Raw genomic sequence first — 14,290 nt, 5'->3', positions numbered from 1 at the left:
GTCATGTAGACAGTTTTTCAAGGACAGATATAGTTTCTCCTTTTGTATACAGTTGTTCTTATGAAATGGCCTTTTAAACTTTAAATTTTTGGGTGCTCAATGGTCATACAGGATATTAGTTCAGTGCTTAACCCTTCCTGATCAAGTAATATCTGTTCAGGAATACAATATTTGTGGTTCTTTTGTAATCTAGAATGAAATACTTAAATATAAAATTAGACACACACTCAATAGTTTTTTTTCCCTTTCAACCTGCATTTACACTTGTTTTATATCCCTCACCACCATTAGCCATCCAGAATTCCATTCAACTATAAATATATCATTGTACAGGCAGACCTCTTTGTTGCTATATCCAGGTGAAATTATGTGAAACCCAGAACAGTGCACACATGGCTGCAAGGACATTTGGCTTATTCAGGGATACAGTCAGCTGAGTATCAGGCAAAAACAAAAGAAAGCCTTAGGGTGTTGCAGAGCTGCTCAGGGGATGAAGAGATCATCTAAATGAGCTCCAGGCATCCCACACCTTAGAACATTACTACTACCTTTACAGTGTCTAGTGCTCTTTTCCCCTCTGCCTAATTGAGGCTGTATTGTCTCTGAGAGTTATTTTGGGAGATGGAGACAAAGTGCTGCTTAGGGGTGAAGATTTTTCAACCCAATGGGCCTCATCTCCTCTCTGCTCCTCTCTAAGCTTGGAGGTCAGCCAGGGAGATGTCAGTTTCAGGCCAAGAACATTCCTATCCTGGCTGACTGACACCATGATTTCACCCCTCTCATAAGATTTTTTCTTTGAAAGGTTCCCCTCCCTCCAGCTGCTCTAATTCTTAAGGCTATTAGTGATTTCTCAGGGAATAAGCATACATCCTGAAAGGATCTGTACTTTACACAGGCCACATAGCATCTTGGGGAACTCAGGAGTGCTTCTTATATCCTTTGAACACTTACTTTCCCTCAACCCTCTATGCTGTACGTTTTGAATATGACCTGTTCTCTTGGGAATTTGGCCCAAATTCTGCTCTCAGTTAAACCAGGATAACTCTGGAGTAACATCATTAACTCTATTTACAACAATGTATCTGAGGACTGAATTTGGCCCTTTTGTGTTACTCTCCAGTTAAATTCACCCTCGTGGACAGGGCCCACACAGGACTCTATGAACTATTTAAGCCCCCGTAAGCCGTATATTAAGCTTCCAGATTTGCTCAGCTATTTGAGGGAAAGAGTTTACTGGCTGGAATGTTTGCAGAAGCAGCCAGTTATAATTGAATATTGGAGAATATTCAGAAAAAGCAAATCTTGAATTTGTAAACATGCCAGAAATCTGATTCTAACGGATCAGATTAAAATAGTTGCAAGAAACTTGTCACAGATGAGCTACAGGCAAATAATAATTCACAGAAATCATTTGTCAGATAATGCAGAATAATGAGTGTGTTTGAGAAAATCATGATCTTTATGGATTGTCCACAAACAGAAAAGAGATGCAATTTGTTGAATGAGGATTCTTTATAAATTATTGGCCCTGCTGTACAAATGACCCCATGAGTCCGGATGTCACCCACGTGATCAGTTCTTATGAGCAGTAAGGGTGTTTCCAACAGATTGATTTTTTCCTGGCAACTACACATATACATAAACCCTGCACACAGGCTGGTACATACCTAAATTGGCTGTGAATTTCTGTAATTAAACTCATGTAAATTTAAATTAATCCATTGGAGACAGGATTTTCTGACTTTAATCCTTAAACTTTCAACACCTTATTCAGGCTTCTAGTTTTGTGACTCCTACTAAAGTCATGGGGCAGAAAATGGTAAAAACCCTGCACAGGTCTGAAAATGTACCCCAAGTGCCAATACCAAATCCATTAATGCCTGGCAGCAACGGACTCAGCATGGCTATGAGTTAATAAATCTCACCATTGATCATTTAACAGCCTGCCAGCAGTTACTTGTTATTTTAAAATGTCCATATGTTTCACAGTTTTTTCTTTGATGCCTTCTTGGAACAGATAAAGATACCCTATCTCATATCAGGCAGATCTTCACTAGCCCACCTTTGGACCTGAATCCGAAATTTAATCCAAAGATCAAAGAGTACTACACTGAAGTCCCATTTGATGTGGTGACAGTGAAGATTGGAGCAGAACCCTCTAACTGTCAGTGCCAGGTGCACCTTGATGAGAGGAAAGGACCAAGGTATGGGGAAAAAATGATCCTGTAAGCACAGAGCTGATTCTTAATATTGGAGAAATGGCAAGGATGGCAGCCACCTCTCCATTTCCAAGAGAACAAAGTACTTAGGAATTAAGATTACAAAAGGAGATTTTAATGCCCAGACATTTACTCCTTTAGATTTGTATTTATTTATCAATGTATTAAAGATGTACCCATTACAATCACAGTCACTGTTAAATTCCAGTTAACAAAACCCCAAACTGTTAGAATCTCCCTCCAACTTCTACATAAAACTACTCACACCACCAATGGTCTGAGTGTAGACGGGGAGCATGGTTGTTGGTAAAATATTCAGGGTCCAAATTATATAAGCTAAACAGCACTGGATCTCATCAGTAACTGAACAGAAGATTTTCAAGGTGAACCCAGGAGCTGCTGGAAGTGGCTATGGTGATTCACTTGGTACAGCCCTTCTGTCTTAATCAGTATAGGGCCAGCATTCCACCATGGTGTAAGGGACCTATTGGAGGTGCTGCCTTTGGTGGTGTATAAAACAGAGGACCTGAGCAGTTGTGGTCATTGAAGGTCTTATGGTCCTTTCTGCAAAACTATGGGGGTTTGTCCTGGTGTCCTGGCCAATATCTTTTATTATTAATCTAATACTCTTCCTGTGATTTCTATTAGAGAAGTTTTTCTTGACTTCTCATTAAAAAAAAGAACGAACACAAAACCCTGTCACATAACATTTTTGATGTAGGCTGGCTGCCACAGGACACCCCAGAGTTGCATGCATGGAGTGATCGATACACATATAGACATGTATGCTATATAATAAGAGTTTTCAAAATAGTTTGAGAGCCTTCTGAACAAAAGAGGTTATATAAATATTTATTAAGAAGTAAAAGCATTAAAAGTTCAAATTCTGTTAGTTCCAACTATTCTTAGTTCATTGCAGAGCAAAAACCTCTCCGGCACTGCTCTTGTCTATCATGTTAAATGGTTTATTTGGGACTCCATCATTCTTGGACAGTGCACAATTTTGAGGGCTAGCTAAACCTTTCAATCTCATTTGTCTCCCTCCTCACTTCATCACTGATTTGAAACTTCAAGAAACGTTTGTCCCTAGTTGCATCATTCACAATTTTCTTGTCATAGTTGCCTGACTGATTTACCAACTCTGAAGCTCTCTCTTCTATCTAAGTTGCAAGCTAAAGTAACATGACATTTTTAGATTGTTTCTGGCACATTTTTGCTTTATTGCAAGATTTTTAAAAAAAATGCCTTTGCAAGCCATACTTTACACTGTTATTCATCTGAAACCATGGAAATGAACATTATTAATAGAAATCTTAAAAGCTGAGGTCCATGTAAATTGCAGAGGAAAGTACTGTTCAAATCTTGACTGATTTAACAATGGGCCTATCACTTTCTATTGTTGTTTTCCCTTGCAGTGTTGCTAACTACCCCCTCGGCCTGGGAATTAATAAAATCGCTATTCTAGTAACAGATAACTCGCATTCCAACTCCGAGGTTTTGAGCAGCTATAAAATCACTGTCTATCGAGAAGACCGCCCGAGTCTGCCTTTGTTTGAGGACTATATGGTGTGTGGTTTTGTGCAGGTACTGTTTGCTTTTTCTTCAAATATACACTTTATATATGTATATGGCCTGATTATGATCTCACTTACACTGGTGTAAATCAGAAGTAACCGAATTGAAGCCAACATGGAACCTGTTTAGATTACAACGAGGTCCCCTAACTCTTTGGAAATTCTCAATCCGTATTGTATAAAATAGGGGGATTATGAAGTTTTTTGGCTATAAATATAAATTGTACATCAGTAGCTTTTGTACTTTGTATGCATTGGAAAACTCCAAGCTAAGTTGCCATGACCTTGGTCAACTGAAATCCTACTTGCCACGATATTGTATCTTTCTTTGTAAGAAGCATCAGAGTTATCAGGACAGTAAAACAGATGTAGTAGAGTTTCTGTAACTATGATCATCTGTGGAGTTGATGGCAATGTTTTGATCGTTATGATTGTGATTATGTATTCATTTATTCTTTGCTTAGTGCTGACAGTGAGGTCAGTTCTGGTCAAGATACAGATGTCAAAATGATTTATGAATGAAAAATGTATAGTCTAGAAGACAAACATATAAAGTGTTCTTACCCACGAAAGCTTATGCTCCCAGTACTTCTGTTAGTCTCAAAGGTGCCACAGGACCCTCTGTTACTTCATATAAAGTGAAAACACACAGGGGAGGCCAAAGGAAGGAATGACCTTAGCTTAGATTTTTTTAAGTGTGTGTGTGTATGCAAATGCATTATATATGTATGCAAATATATATTGTATGCAAATATATATCTAATGTATATATGGATCCTTATGGAAGCATTGAGCCTTTAGAAGGGATCTGAATGAAGAAAATCTTAGGGTCTGTCACACTGCTGTTGGAAGGACATTTCATATATAAGGGTCAGCATAGAAGATGAGAGTAGGAAAATTAAAATAAAGGGGCACTGAGGTTTCATTGTTAGTGGAGCAAAGGTGGTAAAGGAGAATGTGCTAGGATATGAGATCTGAGATGTAGGTCAGGACAGCTTTGTGCAGGTCTTTGAAGGCTGAGCACTAGAAGTTAAAACTTGATATGGTGGGGAAGGGGAAATCAGTGGAGAGATTCCAAGAGGAAAGTGACAATAGGCAAGAAAGATAACTTGGTTTGTGGAGTTTTGAATAGATTGAAGAGTGGGGAGGTGTTATAGGGATCCCAGAGAGATTATTTCAATAGCGCTAAATTATATTATCGCAAGCGGGCAGGATTGTAAGCAATAGGGCTTTATTAAACTCAGCATTGTGGGCTCAGACTCTGCCATTTTTATTTGTATCACAAAACTTCTTGACTTACACCAAATATCCCCCTTTTAAAACCTGATTCTTTTTCTCCAGTTTTTCTCAACATACTACAGAGGAAGTTAGAGTAATCAAAGTGGGAGCTGACACATGTTTTAGATTTTGGGACAGAAAAGGGTGTAATTTTAAAAGAAAAGGTATTGTGAAGAAATAAGCAACAAGGCTTGCAACAGCAGCCAAGGAGAGGTTGTCAGTGTTGTTGGGAAATTATGTAGTTGGCAGTAACGAAGTCAGTCCACAGGGTCCTTAAAAAACAAAATCATCAACGCAAATGTATGGTAAAATTCTCTTCTCTGATTCTTATATGTAACCAATGCAAAATATTCTATAAACCCACACTATAGGTTGAAAGGGATAATTTTGTTCTCAGATTGAAATCAAATCCAGTCCCAGAGGAGAGTCTCTGATATGGAGCCAGAGTTCAGCCTGGCATGTTCAGAGATATAATAACCAAATCTTCACTGATCTTAACATCTATGTGTCTAATCTAATCTGTTGCTTTATATCATGTACCTGCATCATGAAACCCAGGCACTATTTCCACAAAGGTGAATTATGCCGGCTAGTGTTCCACACATTTTGAATTAATTTGTTGTTGGAGCTTTTGTATAGTTTTCAGGAAATCCAGTGATGCTATAGGAATGAGCAATTGATTGCAGAATATAAATAACCTTTTTCTTTATATTGCCTGATGAGGCCTCTTTCTTTGTAGGTGGTCTGTTCTACAATTAGGGATTGTTTTTAGTGTTCTTTTTTGGAGATGTGTTATTTTCTTAATCTTTACTAAAAAGGACCCAAAATTGATTCTGACTGGGTCTTCTTTTCCTCATTAAGTTTTGGCATGTTGAAAAGTATGATTATGGAAAAGTTTTGGCAATAGTTACTCTTTCAGTAACTAAAAACAGGTATGTAGTCTTGAAATAAGTTTAAATGCACAAGTGATATAAAAGGTGTGGAAGTGCGCCTATCAGTTTTCTTGATGTATAGTAGTGCCGATTTTCATAAATCCTACTTGCCTGAATTAAGGCAGTGATGTACTTTCATAAGTGATAAGGGTAGGGAGCAAATTACAGTCAGGAGAGGATTAAGAGTTGCTCATGAGATCTAAGCCAACAAAGCATTTGAAGGTGGCCCAGTGACTTGCCTGATGTCAGTAGTGAATCGGAGTAAAACAGGAGAGCAGCAGTGGGAGGGTATATCATATGCTACTTGGAAACCAGAATTATCTGTGAAGATGAGAAAAGCCACTCCTATCACCCATCTTGAGCATATATCTGGTTCCAGGAATAGGAATTTGTGCTAATGTATGTTCTCCCACATTACAGTTTACACTGTTGTTAAAGTTTTATTTTAGTATGTATGCGCCCTCCTGCCATATCTTTGAAGCACTGTTGAGAGATCTGGAATGCTTATCATGAAAAGTGCTGTATAAGTTCCTTTCGCTTGAACTGCATTTGTATGCTCATATGTGAAAAGTTTTTTCCTAATTAAATGTATCATGTAATTGTTCAGAGCTATGGAGGTCTTTAATAGCTAAAAATAAATATGAGAAGAAAAGCATTTTTGAGGTATCTAATGGGGATTGTGAAGATGCAGCATGTGATTTTAAAGAAGCATTTCTTTTTAGGTATGTTGAAGGCAAACATTTCAGAAACTATCTTATTAAATCTAAAAAACCCAAAGTTATTAAGGTTTTGAACTGGAGGTAAAAATGGCACCGTAAAAATGCCAAGATATTGCATTTCTTTTTTGCTTCATCTGTATTTGCTAGAGCAAACACTCTTTTGTTTATAGTGATTTATTGATAGGAAACATATTTTAAGTGCTCCAAATATTATAATTATATTACACTTTCTGTATTGGAGTACATTACACACACAGGCAGCATTTGTTATAGTCACTGTTCAGTGGCTTCCATGCTTGTTCTCTTAGTAACCAGACACCTGTTCCAGAAGCAAAAGGATAAATACACTGTGAACTGATGGATTCTCCTTTGGATACTTGACTATGCACAACTGGGATCATGCCTAGGAAGAGAAAGGTCAATGACAGTGGTGTGGTCTTTCTCACAGTAGGCTTCAGTTAGAATTCTAATCCAGAGACTTTTTTTTAAAACTTTCTTTTATGTTTAATCCCGTTAGGATATTCAGGTTTCACTGCAAGCTGATACCATGATGAAGGTTACAATACAAAGACAGAGCTAGAGATGTTGTTTCCAGTCTTCTAACAATTCTCATGCATCTGAGTAATCCTGGATTAAGTTCAAGGCTATTCAGTTAAGAAGTGTGTGGTTCCGAGCCTCACATTCCCTCGGAGTACCAAATTATTGTCCTTTCTCCTTATTGATAGCAGCCAGAATGTCCTCATTAAAACCAAATTAGTAGGGGATAAACTGTGGAGTCACTGCAGCACATTAAAAGGCTTTGCATCCCTTTTATTTGCATTCTGCTCTTCTGCAACGCTACATTGCCTGTAAATGAAAAGCTTGTTGGTTTGTTTTTGTTTGTAATTTCATTTTATTGGTGACAACATTCAAAGTATTTGAATTTGGTTGCGTGGCACCATTGCTATATTCCTAATGGCCTTGTAATCTCTATGTAGGCAATGTACAAAAAGAGCAAGTGGAACCAATAGGTTGTTTCCATGAGACAGGGATACCACTGTAACCCCCATACGGCAGAGCCTAACATTAGTTATGCACTGTCATAATGGTCAGAACTAATGTATGGAAATAACCAGAGTATCTCTCCATTTATTATGTTGTGCATTATCTTTAAAACACATAGCAATTTATTTATGTATTAGAGTAAAATGTTTTTAATGTTAATTACCTCTTTCATTTTTAATACTGGTGTAGCTAGAGTTCTGGACGGTGACTGGTGACATGCAAAGGTTAGAAGCCACTCTGTGATGCCCTGAAAATTTATATCTACAGTATCATGTTAATATTTTTTGTGCACGTTCATTTCCTTAATAGCATTAGCTATTCTTTTTTGGTTTTGTGCTGAGAGAAATGAATAGCCAATACACTATTTGCTAGTTACAGTGTATCATTATCCTTGCCCCTGCATTTCTGTGAAACATAATAATACTATAAAGAATTAGTATTGTACAGTGGTTCCATTAAGTAAGTTTCTATTAATTTGAAAGTTTTTACTGGTATATGAGAGATTTCCTATATTTATAATGAGAAATAGCAGCAGGACCAGTAAAATCTTTCCAGATGGTAGAATCTTCTTAAGTGCACCCATTGTATATAGATGCTGTTATATTGTATCAGTTTAGCTATATATAAACCTATTTACTTGTATCTGTTTACTATAACTCATATAGCATGACAAGTCTAGTAGGTAGTGATCATACAATATGATACAGTGATTACAGCTGGGTGGTTATACAACACTAGATGCTTTCAGAAACACACTGTGGGGCCAGACCTGCCCATTGAAATCATCTGCAAAACTCCCATTGGCTTGAATGGGAGCAGGACCAAGCCCTAAGAATAATAATACCGAGATCTTACACAGCACTGCCTGTAGGTCACTAAGTGCCTTACAAAGGAGGTGAGTACATTTGTAAATTCATTAAAATCATTTTGGTTGTTATGTTAGGTAATTAAACTATGTATATTTCATTGTCAGTCCAAACAGGGAATTACCTGGCAAGGCAGTGTGTTTTGCTACATTTTAAATGAAGCGTGCTTTTACAGATAGACAGCATAACCAAGTCAGTTATATAAAACAACAGTAATACTTTTCACTGAACACCTTTCAGTTGAAGTTCTCAAAGTGCTTTACTAATATTAATTCTCACAACAACCTTGTGAGATAGACAGGAGTATTATCCCCATTTTGCAGAGAACTTATCTGAGGTATAGACAAACTCAGGCCTGGTCTACACTACACAGTTAGGCTAACCTAAAGCAGCTTACATCGACCTAATTATGTCAGTGTACACACTACAGCCTTGTCCCACCAATGTAAGTGCCCTACTACACCGACATAATAACTCCACCTCCACGAGAGGCATAGGGCTTATGTCGGTGCAGTTAGGGTGACGCAGTGTCTGTGTAGACATTGTGCTAATATAGGTTGTAAGTTTTTAGTGTACCATATAAGTTTTTAGATACCATGCTCCTGTCAGCTAATTCCTAAGTTATCAGCGCCAAAAAGGCCCCAAAACCCTAGAATTTTCAGGTGACTTGTGTCTGATGAAGTGGGCATTCACCCACGAAAGCTTATGCTCCAATACTTCTGTTAGTCTTAAAGGTGCCACAGGACCCTCTGTTTCTTTTTACAGGTGCCTAAACAGTCCCTGGAATCACAGTTAGTTTCCTCCTCCCTATCCCTCCCCTCCCAAAATCTGAAATGGCACTCTAGTGAGCCAGGAGTGGCGAGAGGGCTGCAGGAGGAGTGAGGACTCTGGCAAGATGCAGCCCCAGTGTGACAGTGTGAAGCCTGCCTTGAGCACATGCCCAGCAGCAGCGCAGAAGTAAGGGTGGCAATATACCATGCCACCCTTACTTCTGCGCTGCGGGTGGCAGTGGCGTTGCCTTCAGAGCTGGGTGCTCGGCCAACACCCACCGGTATCAGGCCACTGTGCCAGTGCTTAACATGTGCCAGGGCTGCTTCTATTTCAATACAAATTAAACACTGGGGAAGGCAGCGGGGCCCAGAGGTGATTGCAGGGGAAGGGGGAAACCAGGGAGCCCCTGGGGGCCAGAGGTGATGGGGGGCAAAATACAATTTTTCCCAGAGCGCCATTTTCAGTAAGGCTGGCCCTGACCATAGTCTTCCTCATCAACATCACCAGTGACCATCATTCTGGCACCTCCCAAGGGCTCCCTCCTACTGCCCACAGTCTGGGATGCAACTTTTATAATATGTTACACTAACGCCCCTATATCTAATGCATGGTCAGAAGGGTTTTTTCCCCCTTTTCCTTATTTGTATTTCCTCATCCTACTAATGCTGAGTTGTCCTCCTTTTATAAGTTTGTATATTGATACATGTAACTGCCATTTCAGCTCATGATCCTATTCATCGCCCCTTGATTAAGTGGATTTATGGTTATTACTGCAATGTTCCTTGCAGTAGCACTAGTTGTTTCAGATCATATTATCCTTGTTTTGTTAGATGGTTTCACCTGTATCTTTGAGTTTTCTGTGTAACATTTGCCGCTTCTCAGGAAGTAGCATGCAGAGGGGCGTGATCCTGTGTGGAATATAGAATCATCACTATTACAGTCAAGAGCCTGCATGTGCCCTGGAACTAGTGTGCAAATAGATTGCTGGAAAGGATGGGCAAGGAATAACCTGCCACATCTTTATGGTTTTGGATGATCTAGGACCAAGAGTAACAATATGCTGAATATTCAGTGATTTTTCTATTGCTCACTAATGAGTGAAGTGTCATCAGCTAACTCATTTCACTTACGATCAGCAGCCAGAGAAAGGATTAACTCGCTTAGCTCATTTAAGTTATTTTAAAAAGAGATCCTTTGGTATACAGCTTTTAGTCTCCTTTTCTCCTCCACTCCCTTTTCTTAGGCAGCATTGTTGTAGTGAGGACTTATAATTAGCAATGATCTCACTCTTCATTACAGTTGAGCCCCGTGAGCCTCATTCCTTGCTGCACCTCATAGCTCAGTATTGCAGTTTTTTCTTAAATATCCCCTCTTCTTCCTTTCCCTCTTCTGCATGCCTCTGCTCCAGCATGCTCCCTGCCATGCCTAGTGATACTGTTGCTGAGACTCTTGACCTGACTGATGGTTTGGTTTTTTAACTTACATCCTTCTGCTGTTAGTCTTACGGTGCAATGTAAAAATATCTTTAGCATTTCAAGATGATGCATGAGAATGGGATCAGAAAATACAGATATTGAAAAGACCCAACAGATTGATTCCATCCTTTGGCATGCTCATGATATTGTCCCACAGATAAAGGATTTGTCAGATATTAAATAGATACTATACTTCATAGAATCATAGAATATCAGGGTTGGAAGGGACCTCAAGAGGTCATCTAGTCCAACCCCCTGCTCAAAGCAGGACCAATTCCCAAATAAATCATCCCAGCCAGGGCTTTGTCAAGCCAGGCCTTAAAAACCTCCAAGGAAGGAGACTCCACCACCTCCCTAGGTAACGCATTCCAGTCCTTCACCACCCTCCTAGTGAAACAGTGTTTCCTAATATCCAACCTGGACTTCCCACACTGCAACTTGAGACCATTGCTCCTTGTTCTGTCATCTGCCACCACTGAGAACAGCCGAGCTCCATCCTCTTTGGAACCCCCCTTCAGGTAGTTGAAAGCAGCTATCAAATCATAGAATTATAGAATCATAGAATATTAGAGTTGGAAGGGACCTCAAGAGGTCATCTAGTCCAACCCCCTGCTCAAAGCAGGACCAATTCCCAGTTAAATCATCCCAGCCAGGGCTTTGTCAAGCCGGGCCTTAAAAACCTCCAAGGAAGGAGACTCCACCACCTCCCTAGGTAACGCATTCCAGTGTTTCACCACCCTCCTAGTGAAATAGTTTTTCCTGATATCCAACCTGGACCTCCCCCACTGCAACTTGAGACCATTGCTCCTTGTTCTGTCGTCTGCCACCACTGAGAACAGCCGAGCTCCATCCTCTTTGGAACCCCCCTTCAGGTAGTTGAAGGCTGCTATCAAATCCCCCCTCATTCTTCTCTTCTGGAGACTAAACAATCCCAGTTCCCTCAGCCTCTCCTCATAAGTCATGTGCTCCAGACCCCTAATCATTTTTGTTGCCCTCCGCTGGACTCTTTCCAATTTTTCCACATCCTTCTTGTAGTGTGGGGCCCAAAACTGGACACAGTATTCCAGATGAGGCCTCACCAATGTCGAATAAAGGGGAATGATCACGTTCCTCGATCTGCTGGCAATGCCCCTACTTATACAGCCCAAAATGCCGTTAGCCTTCTTGGCAACAAGAGCACACTGTTGACTCATATCCAGCTTCTCGTCCACTGTGACCCCTAAGTCCTTTTCTGCTTGGAACCGGCTGCCAACTAGACATGGAACCATTGATCACTACCCATTGAGCCCGACGATCTAGCCAGCTTTCTATCCACCTTACAGTCCATTCATCCAGCCCATACTTCTTTAACTTGGCAGCAAGAATACTGTGGGAGACCGTATCAAAAGCTTTGCTAAAGTCAAGGAATAATACATCCACTGCTTTCCCCTCACCCACACAGCCAGTTATCTCATCATAGAAGGCAGTTAGGTTAGTTAGGCATGACTTGCCCTTGGTGAATCCATGCTGACTGTTCCTGATCACTTTCCTCTCCTCTAAGTGTTTCATAATTGATTCCTTGAGGACCTGCTCCATGATTTTTCCAGGGACTCAGGTGAGGCTGACTGGCCTGTAGTTCCCCGGATCCTCCTCCTTCCCTTTTTTAAAGATGGGCACTACATTAGCCTTTTTCCAGTCATCTGGGACCTCCCCCGATCGCCATGAGTTTTCAAAAATAATGGCTAATGGCTCTGCAATCTCATCTGCCAACTCCTTTAGCACCCTTGGATGCAGCGCATCCGCCCCCATGGACTTGTGCACGTCCAGTTTTTCTAAATAGTCCTGAACCACTTCTTTCTCCACAGAGGGCTGGTCACCTTCTCCCCATATTGTGCTGCCCAGTGCAGCAGTCTGGGAGCTGACCTTGTTCGTAAAGACAGAGGCAAAAAAAGCATTGAGTACATTAGCTTTTTCCACATCCTCGGTCACTAGGTTGCCTCCCTCGTTCAGTAAGGGGCCCACACTTTCCTTGACTTTCTTCTTGTTACTAACATACCTGAAGAAAGCCTTCTTGTTACTCTTAACATCTCTTGCTAGCTAGCAACTCCAAGTGTGATTTGGCCTTCCTGATTTCACTCCTGCATGCCTGAGCAATATTTTTATACTCCTCCCTGGTCATTTGTCCAATCTTCCACTTCTTGTAAGCTTCTTTTTTGCGTTTAAAATCAGCAAGGATTTCACTGTTTAGCCAAGCTAGTCGCCTGCCATATTTACTATTCTTTCTACACATCGGGATGGTTTGTTCCTGTAACCGCAATAAGGATTCTTTAAAATACAGCCAGCTCTCCTGGACCCCTTTGCCCTTCATGTTATTCTCCCAGGGGATCCTGTCCATCTGTTCCCTGAGGGAGTCAAAGTCTGCTTTTCTGAAGTCCAGGGTCTGTATTCTGCTGCTCTCCTTTCTTCCTTGGATCCTGAACTCAACCATCTCATGGTCACTGCCTCCCAGGTTCCCATCCACTTTTGCTTCCCCTACTAATTCTTCCCTGTTTGTGAGCAGCAGGTCAAGAAAAGCTCTGCCCCTAGTTGGTTCCTCCAGCACTTGCACCAGGAAATTGTCCCTTACACTTTCCAAAAACTTCCTGGATTGTCTGTGCACCGCTGTATTGCTCTCCCAGCAGATATCAGGGTGATTAAAGTCTCCCATGAGAACCAGGGCCTGCGATCTAGCAACTTCTGCTAGTTGCCAGTAGAAAGCCTTGTCCACCTCATCCCCCTGGTCTGGTGGTCTATAGCAGACTCTATAGCAGACTCCAACCAGGACATCAACCTTGTTGCTCACACTTCTCAACTTTATCCAGAGACTCTCAGGTTTTTCTGCAGTTTCATACCGGAGCTCTGAGCAGTCATACTCCTCTCTTACATACAATGCAACTCCCCCACCTTTTCTGCCCTGCCTGTCCTTCCTGAACATGATAGTACTTCAGTCATGTGAGTTATCCCACCAAGTCTCTGTTATTCCAATTGCATCATAGTTCCCTGACTGTGCCAGGACTTCCAGTTCTCCCTGCTTGTTTCCCAGGCTTCTTGCATTTGTGTATAGGCACTTAAGATAACTCATCGATCGTCCCTCTTTCTCAGTATGAGACAGGAGTCCTCCCCTCTTGCGCTCTCCTGCTTGTGCTTCCTCCCAGGATCCCATTTCCCCACTTGGCTCAGGGCTTTGGTCTCCTTCCCCCGGTGAACCTAGTTTAAAGCCCTCCTCGCTAGGTTAGCCAGCCTGCTGGCAAAGATGCTCTTCCCTCTCTTTGTTAGATGGAGCCCGTCTCTGCCTAGCACTCCTCCTTCTTGGAACACCATCCCATGGTCGAAGAATCCAAAGCCTTCTCTCCGACACCACCTGCGTAGCCATTCGTTGACTTCCATGATTCGA

General features: G+C 41.0%; 1 protein-coding gene across 4 annotated transcripts in view; it reads left to right on the top strand.

Moving 5' to 3' along the window:
- The window catches only part of CPED1 (cadherin like and PC-esterase domain containing 1), a 197,735-nt gene that overhangs the window by 88,819 nt on the left and 94,626 nt on the right, over positions 1-14,290 (top strand). For all 4 annotated transcript variants that reach the window (XM_054023380.1, XM_054023391.1, XM_054023399.1 and 1 more), the window contains exons 16-17: positions 2,018-2,204; positions 3,635-3,803. In XM_054023380.1, the coding sequence (XP_053879355.1) occupies positions 2,018-2,204; positions 3,635-3,803 (356 nt within the window). The remainder of the gene's footprint in view (positions 1-2,017; positions 2,205-3,634; positions 3,804-14,290) is intronic.

The sequence above is a fragment of the Malaclemys terrapin genome, chromosome 1 (genome assembly GCF_027887155.1).
Source record: "Malaclemys terrapin pileata isolate rMalTer1 chromosome 1, rMalTer1.hap1, whole genome shotgun sequence".
Lineage (NCBI taxonomy): Eukaryota > Metazoa > Chordata > Testudines > Emydidae > Malaclemys > Malaclemys terrapin.
The sequence above is the reverse complement of the archived record's forward strand: the minus strand, read 5'-3'. Positions and strand labels throughout refer to the sequence as shown.